Source organism: Salmo salar, chromosome ssa11, assembly GCF_905237065.1.
Source record: "Salmo salar chromosome ssa11, Ssal_v3.1, whole genome shotgun sequence".
In the NCBI taxonomy this organism is placed as follows: Eukaryota; Metazoa; Chordata; class Actinopteri; order Salmoniformes; family Salmonidae; genus Salmo; species Salmo salar.
Window position 1 is genome coordinate 89,762,104 of NC_059452.1, and position 12,436 is coordinate 89,774,539.

At 41.2% G+C, this 12,436-nt stretch overlaps 1 protein-coding gene across 2 annotated transcripts in view; it reads left to right on the forward strand.

Moving 5' to 3' along the window:
* LOC106563498 (pyruvate carboxylase, mitochondrial) overlaps positions 1-12,436 on the forward strand; it is a 118,269-nt gene that overhangs the window by 16,320 nt on the left and 89,513 nt on the right. For both annotated transcript variants that reach the window (XM_014129148.2, XM_014129149.2), the window contains 2 exons: positions 1,661-1,779; positions 11,833-11,995. In XM_014129148.2, the coding sequence (XP_013984623.1) occupies positions 1,661-1,779; positions 11,833-11,995 (282 nt within the window). The remainder of the gene's footprint in view (positions 1-1,660; positions 1,780-11,832; positions 11,996-12,436) is intronic.

Genomic DNA, 12,436 nt, shown 5'->3' on the forward strand with positions numbered 1-12,436 from the left:
TCTGGCTAGGTATTTAAGAGCTTTCCACACCTGAATTTTACAATATTTGCACATTATTTTAGAAATTCTTCAATCTCTTCCAAGTTGGTGGTTTATCATTGGTAAAGATTTAAGCGGTTTTCCTCAGATTTTGTCCTGTGCTTAGCTGTACTCATTTTTTTTTTTTTTTTTTTTTATCCCCCCAAAAATTCCCATATCCTTGCAGATGACAACCATACCCATAACATGATGCAGTCACCACCATGAAGTTGTAGTCTGTTTTTTGCAATTTTACTTTAGTGCCGTATTGGAAACAGGATGCATGTTTTGGAATATTTTTTTCTGTTAAAGCTTCCTTATTTTCACTCTGTCATTTAGGTAAGTACAATGCTTATCCATCCTCGGTTTTCTCCTATCACAGCCATTTAACTCTGGAACTGGTTTAAAATCCCCATTGGCCTCATGGTGAAATCCCTGAGTGATTTCCTTCCTCTCCGGCAACTGAGTTGGCAAGGACGCCTGCATCTTTGTAGTGACTGGGTGTATTGATACACTTTGGATGGTGTAATTAATAACTTCACCATGCTCAAAGGGATATTGAATGTCTTTTTTTACCAGTCGGTGCCCTTTGCGAGGCATTGGAAACCCTCTCTGGTTGAATATTTGTTTTGAAATTCACTGTTCAACTGAGTGAACTTATGTGCTTGATACAGAGCTGAGGTAGTTATTCGAACATGTTAAACACTATTGCACACAGTGAGCCCATTTGAACTTTATTTGACTTGTTAAGCAAATGTTTACTCATGAACTTATTTAGGCTTTCCGTAGCAAAGGGGTTGAATACATATTGACGGAAGACATTTCAGCCTCTTTGTTTACCCAATGTGTGTATGTATATATATATGTGTATATATATATGTGTGTGTGTATATATATATATATTTAAACATTTTACTTTGACATTATGGGGGGGTGATGTGTGTAGGCCTGTGACCTATGATCTCAATTTAATACATTTTAAATTCAGGCTGTAACACCTTGGGAAAAATCAAGGCGTGTGGATACTTTCTGAAGGCACTGTACATACACAGCACTTATCCCGTGTGTGTGACATGAACTGCCGAAGCCATGAGCATGTACCTTCACGTAGGTGAATGAATGAGAGGGCGCCTGCCTAGCTGGCAGAGAATAGTTTTGGGCAAGGGATGAATTTCAGTGGTTCAGATTTCAGTGAATTTGGCTAGTGCTATTTTGACACCCCGCAGCGCTGTGGAGGGGGAAATGGTCTGATATATTAAATCCTGCTTCCTCCTTGACTGAGCTCTAGTAAGGCTGTCTAAAAATGACTATAATCACAATGGGATATCGCACAGTCTTTAGTAGATATTAGCTGTCTTGTCGTTTCCCCTTTTTAGTAGATTTCGTTTTCTGTAGTAGTGGGAAGAAGAAAAAAAAAAACGGATTCTGTGTGTGTGTGTGTGAGAGACTTCGTTTTATTCATTGTATGAAGTGAATTTTAGCTTTTGAAACACAGAACTTGTAAGCTCTTCCAATAGAATTCAGAATCTGAGAATTTGCCAAGAAATCCAGTCATACTTATTTCTTCAAATATCTTTCCATGTCCTCAGGTAGGTGAGGAAGTAAGAGGTTTGCATCTAATTGCATTTGTCTGTGTGTACAGGTGGGCTATGAGAATGCTGGCACGGTGGAGTTCCTGGTGGATAAGCATGGAAGGCACTACTTCATCGAGGTCAACTCCCGCCTGCAGGTGGAGCACACCGTTACCGAGCAGGTCACAGAGTAAGTCACAGCCGTTAACGAGCAGGCCATGGCCGTTACCTGGCATTACAATATCACGTCTCTGACAAACTAAGACTGTTCCCTGTCTGGTCAAATTATGTCTGTTCATGGTAAGTGTCAAGACTGTCCTTTTACTCACTGTCTTGATAAAGGTTGGGTCCGACTACTTCTAAATGCCTTCATTGTGTCAACTTATCTGAAAACAATATGTAGGTAAAAACAACATGGCAAACCCATATCCATGTAGGTATTCTTCATCCAGCCAAGTGCATATAGTCAAGTAAAGGTAATCCACATTCAGTCAAACTTGGCTGTGACGGTCATGAAATGTTGGATGACCGTAATTGGCCATTCGAATAGCAAAACGCAGAACGGGCGTCAGCATTCAAGTAAATTATGGCATAATGGGTGGACCGGCGGCCATTTGTGAGGTGTACCCATAGGTGCAAAGCGGGAAGTAAAAGCAGGAAGTGTACTCACCAATATGTGCTGTGATTTGTTAATTCATCTCAACTGAGAATGTGGTAGCTGCAGCCCAATATGACAACCAGTGTATGAAAAGGAGTGGGTGTATAGAAAGCACTCTGCTATAGTTTACTGTCTTTAGCTGTTTCTTACCACGCCAACTACTGTACTGCAAGAGTTTGGACTTCTGTTTTGAAGCCAGAGGATGCGTTTGAGTTGTATTTCACTGTTAGTTTTACACAATTTTAAATGTTCAGTTATAAAACTGACGTTTTATTTTTGAAGTATTGATGGGAGGACTGTTGCGTCATGTGTTGTATGCTTATACTTACTGTGACTGTCAAATTGATGTTGGCTACTAGGTAACTACTTCCCATGCTCCTGCTGGACAGTAGTGCTTGTTAAGCGGGAGCGAAGGGCACTGTGTCCTGGTGCTGTTGCTGATGACCACAAAGGAAAGCAAGCCTTTTGGAGTGTGTCTAGCCAATGAATGAGTGTTTTAGTTATTTCAGTTTTTTGATGCTTTGTCTGCTTGATTGTTATGGTTGACTTGGGTTTCTTCTGCTTGGGAACTTGATTGAAGAGTTGATGAAATTTATCATGGAGGAAGAAAAGGAGCCAGATGGGAAGACATGATACTACCTAGTCAAGGACTGAACATCTTGCCTTGTGATAACACAAAGGAACCCTACAGAAGTGTCGTAACGATGAAGTAAATGGACTGCTTTAGCAGATGCTTAAGAACACTATGTTCTTATGCCGTTTTCCTTTTCCATATAAATCACAGTCCAGGAGGTTGTATGAGTTCTACATTCAGAGCCAGAATCCTAGTCCACAAATAGCACAGCGAGACTATGTCATTTGGACTTCCTACTCTGGACACTAAAGATGATAGAATGTCTAATCTCACCTGTCATATGCATTTAGAGGTGAAACACTGACAATTGCATGCACTTATCAGATGCAGCAAAGTCCTCTATTTAATCATTCAGGAGGGATGAAAGCAAAGCAGCATAATTTTTTAACACTGACTCACACAGATTGATTTGAATGCTTTTTTTGTGTGTGTTTGTCCTGTGCTCCTGGCACATACTTCTGTATTTGTGCCTGTCTGGTCGCGTGGAAGGAATGTAGGTTCATTCATTATAAATGTCCATCTTGTCACATGAAATTGAAACTGTCAAACTGCAATTGGCATTCAGCGGGAGCGCTCCTCTGAGTGATTGGGTCTGGAAATGCACTTGATTCTTTTTTTCGGAAACTCACCAAAAAGGTATTCGAGCCACGCCCACCAGCCGCTGGCCATGTTCTCCTCCAGCTGGGTTGAATTCTCAGGTCTGAATATAGTGCTCTAGTGAGTAGGTTATTACACGACAGCTCTGTTTTTGGCTGTCTGCCTCCACCTTTTATCATGACTTTCAATTGGTCACATTGATTAAGACCAATTAAGGCCCCCTTCTGTCACTTCTGAGTAAGTTTTGTGGTAATGGGAATCACTGGAAATGGCCCATGACATCGCAATGTGTTAACTCCTCAACTCTGACTTCCCCAGTCTCATAATAGCTATTTTTCCTCTGTTCATTTCAGTCAATGTACATCTGTCCTTTGGTGCATTCATCCTTTTTTCTTGCGTTGCCATAACGTCACCTCTCTAGGAACAGTATCCTGCTGTATGGAGCCCATGTACAGTGCATTTGGAAAGTATTCAGACCCCTTCCACTTGTTCCACATTTTGTTACCTTACAGCCTTATTCTAAAATTGATTGAAGAAAAACATGTATTTAATCTACCCACATAATGACAAAGTTAAAAACTGGTATTTAGAAATGTGTATATAGATCTATATATCTAACACATTTACATAAGTATTCAGACCCTTTACTCAGTACTTTGTTGAAGCACCTTTGGCAGCGATTACAGCCTCGAGTCTTGGGTATGACACTACAAGGCACACCTGTATTTGGAGAGTTTCTCCCTTTTGAGTTTTTTTTCTTCTTTGCAGATCCCCTCAAGCTCTGTCAGGTTGGATTGGGGGAGTATTTTTCACGTCTCTCCAGAGATGTTCAAGTCCGGGCTCTGGCTGGGCCACTCAAGGACATTTGGAGACTTGTCCTGAAGCCACACCTGCGGTGTCTTGGCTGTGTGCTTAGGGTTGTTGCCCTGCTGGAAGGTGAGCCTTCGCCCCAGTCTGAGGTCTTGAGCGCTCTGGAGCAGGTTTTCATCAAAGGATCTCTGTACTTTTCTCCGTTCATCTTTTCCTTGATCCTGGCTTGTCTCCCAATCCCTGCCGCTGAAAAACATCCGCGCAGCATGATGCTGCCACCACCATGCGTCACTGTAGGAATGGTGCCAGGTTTCCTCCAGACGTGATGCTTGCCATTCAGGCCAAAGAGTTCAATGTTGGTTTCATCAGACCAGAGAATCTTGTTTCTCATGGTCTGAGAGGCATCTAAAGGAATTTTAGCAAATTCCAAGCGGGCTGTCATGTACCTTTTTACTGAGTAGTGGCTTCCGTCTGGCAATTCTACCATAAAGGCCTAATTGATTGAGTGCTGCAGAGATGGTTGTCCTTCAGGAAGGCTCAGTTTTGTTTGAAAGTATATTGGAAAGTTCTTGGTAGCTACCTAGCTTATGTGTGCTCCCGAGATGCAGTTGGCATCAGTTGCTGGGACTGCTTGTATCTTTCCAGTGATCCTGCTGACCAAGGACAGGTCTGAGGAGCTATTTGGCGTCACAGCTAGCCTAGCTGCTAGCTAGCTGGACATCAAGCTGGCAATGTGTTCTTGAGCGCAGCCCACAAAGTGGTTATCCATTGTGGCTGCGACGGCAGATTGTTCCGGGTTTGTGGCTGTCTAGATCCCTGCTGTTTGTTGTTTTCAATTTTCCCGTGACCTTCCCTGTCTGGAATTGTGAGGAGTAACAGCTTAACATGCGTTGATAGCTACCATGACAAAGACCAAAGCCGGCGGTAGTACCATTGAGGACAGTGCCAGTGACGTCTATATCACACATGAAGGATCTTTTAAACAAAAAGAGACCTATAAGCAGTTGTTACAACAAAAAAGTTCAGTGTTTTGTCCAAATACTCTACTAATAAAATAATGGATGACCTGACCAGAGAGGTCCAGGACCTGAAGAACAGTTAGCAGAACAGTGCACCAGAAGAGGGAAGAACTGATCCCAGCCATGAAAGCTGCCAGAGCTCGTGGAGACATTGCGTACATCCACTACGACAGGCTCATTGTCCACCCTCCCTCCCAGAAGCCTGGAAGGGATGAGAGCCAAGCCTATGGGTTTGTAGTCTCAACCCCGCAGCGCGCACACCAATTTATTAATGGACTGCTTAATGTATCCATTTTTTTTCTCTTGCTTGGTCTGCTCTTTTCAATATTATGTCTGTCTCTGATAAGCTACCCAGGAAAGGGCTGAAAATGGCCCATATTAATATGTGTAACCTTAGCAAGTTACTGATTTCATGAACCTTATTTCTAACATCTGATAACAACATATATTAGCCATTTCTGAGACTCACTTAGATAATTGTGATTTATACAAAAGTAGCAATACAAAGATATAACATCTATAGAAGAGACAAATGCTTATTGGGGGGGGAGTTGCTGTATATATTGAGCCATATCCCTGTAATGCTTAGAAGATCTTATGTCAAGTGTTATTGAAGTGTTGTGGTTGCAGGTTCACTTGGCACATCTAAAGCCTTTTCTTTTGGGGTGTTGCAATAGGCCACCAAGTGCTAACAGTCAGTATCTAAATAATATGTGTGAAATGCTTGATAGTGTATGATGTAAACAGAGGTCTACTTTCTCGGGGACCTGAATATTGACTGATGAAAACCAAGCTGTCTGCTCAAGAGGAAGCTTCTTAATGTAACCAGTGTCTGTAATCTGGTTCAGGTTATTAATCAACCTACCAAGGTGTTTACAAACACTACAGGAACAAGATCATCCAGATGTATCGATCACATTTTTACTAATACTGTAGAACTTTGTTCTAAACCTGTATCCGTACCCATTGGATGCAGTGATCACAATAAAGTGGCTATATCAGGAAAGACAAAGTTCCTAAAGTAGTGCATAAGAAATCATTCAAAAGAATTTGATGTGACTCTTATGTGGATGTCAAATGTATGATGGTCTGATGTGATTTAATGAGGAGCATCCAGACGCTGCACTTGATGAATTTATGAAATTGCTTCTTCCAATTATTGATAAACATGCACCTGTTAAGAAACTGACTGTTAGAACTCTTAAGGCTCCATGGATTGATGAGGAATTGAAAAACTGTATGGCTGAAAGAGAGGCTAAGTCTGGCTGCACATCTGACTGGCTGACACTGCAAATTGAGAAATTATGTGACTAAACTCAGCAAAAAGAAGAAACTTATGAAGCCAATATCAAGTACTTTAAATAAAATAATGGGCAGAAAGACAAATTCAACTACATCTCTCATCGAATCAGATGGCTTGTTGATCACAAAACCATTTGATGTTGCAGATTTTATTTGAATGATTACTTCATTGGCAAAGTGGGTAAACTTAGGCAGGAAATGCCTGTGACAAACAGTGAGCAATTATTTTCATGCATAATAAAAAAATAATTTTTAATGAAAGAGCAGTGCAAGTTTGAATTTTGTAAAGTTAGTTTGGGAGAGGTGGAAAAAATTTAACGATCAGTAATGACAAAACCTCCTGGCATTGACAACTTAGATGGAAAGCTACTGAGGATGGTAGCTGACTCTATAGCCACTCCTATCTGTCATTTTTAATCTGAGCCTAGAGGAAAGTCTTTGTCGTCAGGCCTGGAGGGAAGCCAAAGTAATTCCACTACCCAAGAGTGGTAAAGCGGCCTTTACTGGTTCAAACAGCAGACCTATCAGCTTGCTGCCAGCTCTTAGCAAACTGTTGGAATAAATTGTGTTTGACCAAATACAATGCTACTTCTCTAAACAAATTAAAACTTTCAGCATGCTTATAGAGAAGGGCACTCAACATGTTCTGCACTGACACAAATTACTTCTTGGTTGAAAGAAATTGATAATAAGAAGATTGTGGGCGCTGTAACATTAGCTTTCATAGCAGCCTTTGATATTATTGACCGTAAATTATGTGTTATGGTTTTTCAAACTCAACTCTGAATCCACGATATGGCAATCTAATAAATCTGAGCTGTTTCTTAAATGGAAGCTTCTCATGTCAAACATGTGAAGTGGGGTGTACTGCAGGGCAGCTCTCTAGTCCTTTTTTAATGTAATTTTTTTTTTAACCAATGACCTGCCACTGGCATTAAACAAAGCATGTGTCCATGTATGCTGCTGATTCAACCATATACGCATCAGCAACCACAGCTAATGAATTCACTGAAACCCTTAACAAAGAGTTGCAGTCTGTTTTGGCCAGTAATAAACTGGTCCTGAACATCTCTAAAATTTAAGAGCATTGTATTTGGTACAAATCATTCTTTAAGTGGTAGACCTCAGCTGAATCTGGTAATGAATGGTGTGGCTGTTGAACATGTTGAGGAGACTAAATTACTTGGCGTTACCTTAGATTGAATCTATATGTTTTGACCATGAAAGTTTACAATGGTTTCAAAGATGGGGAGAGGTCTAGCCATAGAGATGCTCTGCTGTTTTGACTACACAAAGCAACTACTGCAGGCTCTAGTTTTGTCTAATCTTGATTATTGTCCAGTTGTGGTCCAGTGCTGCAAGGAAGGACCTAGTTAAGCTGTAGCTGGCCCATAACAGAACGGCACGTTTTGCTCTTAATTGTGATCAGAGGGCTAATGCTATGCATGCCAGTCTCTCTTGGCTAAGAGTTGAGAGACTGACTGCATCACTTTTTTATAAGAAACGTGTTGAATCCCAAATTGTTTGCATAGTCAACTTACACACAGCTCTGACATACACTTATCCCACCAGACATGCCACCAGGGGTCTTTTCATAGTCCCCAAATCAGAACAAATTCAAGAAAACGTACAGTATTTTATAGAGCCCTTATTGCAGGGAACTTCCATCTCATATTGCTCAAATAAACAGCAAACCTGGTTTCAAAAAACAGAAACCCCTCGCAGCACATCGCTTCTCCTCTATTTGACCTAGATCGTTTGTGTATGCATTGATATGTAGGCTGCTTTTGTAACAGCTAATGGGAATCCTAATAAAATAACAAATTCCATCGCCACAGAGGAACTCTGTCAGAGTAACCATCAGGTTCTTGGTCTCCTCCCTGACCAAGGCCCTTCTCCCCCGATTGCTCAGTTTGGCCGGGCGGCCAGCTCTAGGAATGGTCTTGGTGGTTCCAAACTTCTTCCATTTAAGAATGGAGGCCGCTGTTTCTTTGGGGACCATTTCACTGCTGCAGAAATGTTGGTACTCTTCCCAGATCTGTGCATCGACAAAATCGTGTCTCGGAACTCTACGGACAATTCCTTCCACCTCATGGCTTGGTTTTTGCTCTGACGTGCACTGTCAACTGTGGGACCTTTTATATCCCTTTTTCAAATCATGTCCAATCAATTGAATTTACCACAGGTGGACTTCAATCAAGTTGTAGAAACATCTCAAGGATGATCAATGGAAACAGGACGCACCTGAGCTCAATTTTGAGTCTCATAGCAAAGGGTCTGAATACTTGCGTAAATAAGGTATTTCAGTTTTTTCTTTTAAATAAATTAGCAAACATTTCTAAACCTGTTTTTGCTTTGGTATTGTGTGTAGATTTAGAAACAATTAATTTAATCAATTTTAGAACAAGGCTGTAATGAAATGTGGAAAAGGGGAAGAGGTTTGAATACTTTCTGAAGTGTGTGTGTGTATATGCATGTGTGTGTGTATATATAGATATATATCTATATCTCACACACTCTGGGTGGAGTGCGTTGTGCTTTCCCTTCTACATATTCAGGCTTATGGCAGACCTCAATTCTCTCAGCATTTGCACTACTCCAATTCTCCTTCCCACTCCTCTCCCTCAATTAAATTCTCTTTCTGCAGTGTGTGTCTACAGCTCAGTCATTATATGCTGTCTGTCACTGACCCTATAATGGGTTTCTAATCACTGAGTTGTGGCTAGATTGCAGCTGCACATTTGTCTAGTCTGCGAGAAATTAGGAATGGGAAATGAGAGCGGGGTGAGGGAGAAGGGTACTAAACTGGCACACGGATGAGGAAAGCTTGTCAACGGATTGATGTGTTGGGGCTGGTTTAAAGATGACCTGGATCTTATCCATATAGCAACGGGATAAAGCAGAGAGACTTTCAGTGGAAGGGTTTTAGGTTATTATACGGAGAGGGGCATTTTCCCCCACCAGTGCCACATGCGCCGCATGGCATCAGCAATTAGTGGAAAAGGAAATCAGACTGTATATAGGAACCCCCCCTCTTCTGTCTCCCCCTCCCTCCCTCTGCTTCCAGCTCATATCACATCTTTGGTTTTGTGCAATGCAGTCTCCTCCGCCTCTCCTCTGTCCTCGTTTCCTTCGGTATTTTTCTTTTTGTCCACCTCCTTTTCTTTCTTACCACCCCAACACTGTTGGGAACTGTAGCAGAATGGCCATCTTGTGGTCTCTGGATATAGGAGTTAGATTAGATAACAGTAGAACAAAGCAGGGACTTCGCTGTTTACAGCATGTCTGACATGTTTAAAGGGATTACTGCCCCCATTTGTTGTCATGTGCTACAGAGACGTTGGTTAAGCTAACACAGTTGTGCATCTTAGGCATTGTGAAATCTCTAAGTCGAGAAGAAACGTACGAGGCAGAAGCTGCTTACCCCCCCCCCAAGTGATCTCACCAGATGAGCCCTATGCCTGTTGACTTTTTATTTATCAAGTTTTAAATGTGGCCACTTACTACTAAATGAAAGAAACCTCATCAAGTAGATAATGTTTGACCGGGTACACGTCTAAAGAGCCATGTTGAGAATGAACATCACTACATAAATGTCATGTTCCAGGCTGCAACTAAATTATAGAATTGCGCAATTATCGTACAATGAACACTTTTTTTTTGTTTGACCCTGTTTGTAGAAAAGTACTTCTTGTCTTATTTTGTAAGTGCTTTTTCTACATCAAATGTATCACCTGGTGAAGAGTATTCCTGTTTTAGATTGAACGTACACAGGTTTGTATTAGGTTATTCATTAGTTTATGATTATATTTGTGTACAATTTGGTGATGGGTAAACTTTGCCAATAAAGAAATAATGGTATAAATTAAATGCAAGTATGAAAATTGTGTCCAAGTTAGTCAGTTGTTGGTCTCGGCCTGTACAGTTGGTCCTGCGTTTTGTTTCTGTCGGTTTGGAAGATATTCCATCTTTGACACAAACAGTATCCAGTCTACTCCAAGGCCTGAAGTTGTCTTCTATCAAAACATTTGGCCTGTGTGTGTTTCAGAGTTCACAAAGTGTGTCACTACCAGCCAAAATAATTAAATTTCATAGCTAGGTTTCCATTGAACTGGTGACAAATTTTCAAACAAATATTCTAAAATCCACATAGAAAATATGCACATTTTCCCGCCGTTGGTGTGAAGACTTAGTGCACACAATGTACTTTTTCATGTACTGAATAAAAATGTTAAGTTCAATGTGTTTCCATCGCATTTAAATTTTTTGTTGTTGTCACATAGTCAAGCATCGATCATGTCACCAGAGTCGGACCCTCAATGTTTATTGGAAAGGAGCATGAAGAACATGTGCACTTTCACCGCCCTGTGAAGTTAATCATGTATCTTTAGCCAAAAAAATTGCATGGTTTCCTGAGTCAGTGGGAGGACCACTCACCATTTCATCGTGACTCCAAGTTTACTTTGATATGATGGGCATTACCACCGCCATTTCGCTCAGAATTAATTTTTACCGACACTTAAGATCCCACCATGTCGAACAAATAAATGATTTGTGGGCTTTTATTAAATTGTATCGAAACGACCTGTTTCCATTTTTTTTGGTACGGTATGACTTAACGCGCATAAAAACTGGATGGAAATGTGGTTTGATACAATTTCCAGCCAAGAAACTTTGTTACTTTTTAATGTTGACCATCACTAATTTAAGTCAAACTGTCTCTTCCTCTTCATTTAGTAAGAACATATTCCCTCAGCTTGGAGGCACAGACATGCACACATGCTTTTTAGCCAGTCAAAGTGCAGTAAAAAAGTGGTATCAGACTTGGCTTTTTCTCTATGACCAGTAAAAAAAACAATCCTGCATATCGTTTGGAGCCCTAAAGTTAAAATGACCAGAATTGTTTCTCTACACACCTTTTTTTCTTAATTAGAATGTAATGGGCAATCATTTCTGTAAATGTAACAAGTTCATTTTTTCCCTTCAACTTCACTGAAGGCGTTTCATGAACCGAATATCACGTTTTGAAATGAGAAATGTTTTGAACTCATCTTCACATCCGTTGTGAAAGTCACCACCACGTCTGCATCATGTAGGGGAGTAGACATGGTAGGGTGGTTACTTCAGGCACAACGCAGTGCTTAAAAAAATTAAAAAAATAATCCCTTGTCAATTTTGACAGTAAAATGATCTTTTTACTCTCCCCCTTCTTTCTCCTGTCAGTGTGGACCTGGTTCATGCTCAGCTGCGTGTGTGTGAGGGGCGTAGCTTGCCAGAGCTGGGCCTAAAGCAGGATAAGATCCGGATCAATGGCTTTGCCATCCAATGCCGTGTGACCACAGAGGACCCTGCCCGCGGCTTCCAGCCTGACACTGGACGGCTTGAGGTAAGCAACACCCCCCCCCCCCTCCACTTCCCCAGCAGGCTACTGCCACTCAGTTATAATGGGCTGCATTCTCTCACTCTGTGTAGGGCCAAAAGGTTTCCTAACCATGAGCCCTGACAGAATTATTGGCCAGAGTTTTTCCTGTTTGGACTCATGTCACGTGGGCTGGAGGAAAAACTCCTGGCCCTAGTTATGCATGTCCGTTTTAGGGTAGTGTTTTTTTTTTTGGTATGCAGGTGTTTTAGTGGAGGCTCCAGACTGGGCCAACTCTGCTCTAAATGTTTGTTAGGGATGAGTTGCTTTTGGAAATAAATAATTGAACAAATGTTGACATCAACCTCTCCCTCTTGGTTATGTTTGACATGTAGGCCTTGAATTAGTCAAATACTTGGCGGCTGTAGATTGTCTGTCTGGTCGTCTTTCTGATTCACACTGAGGAGC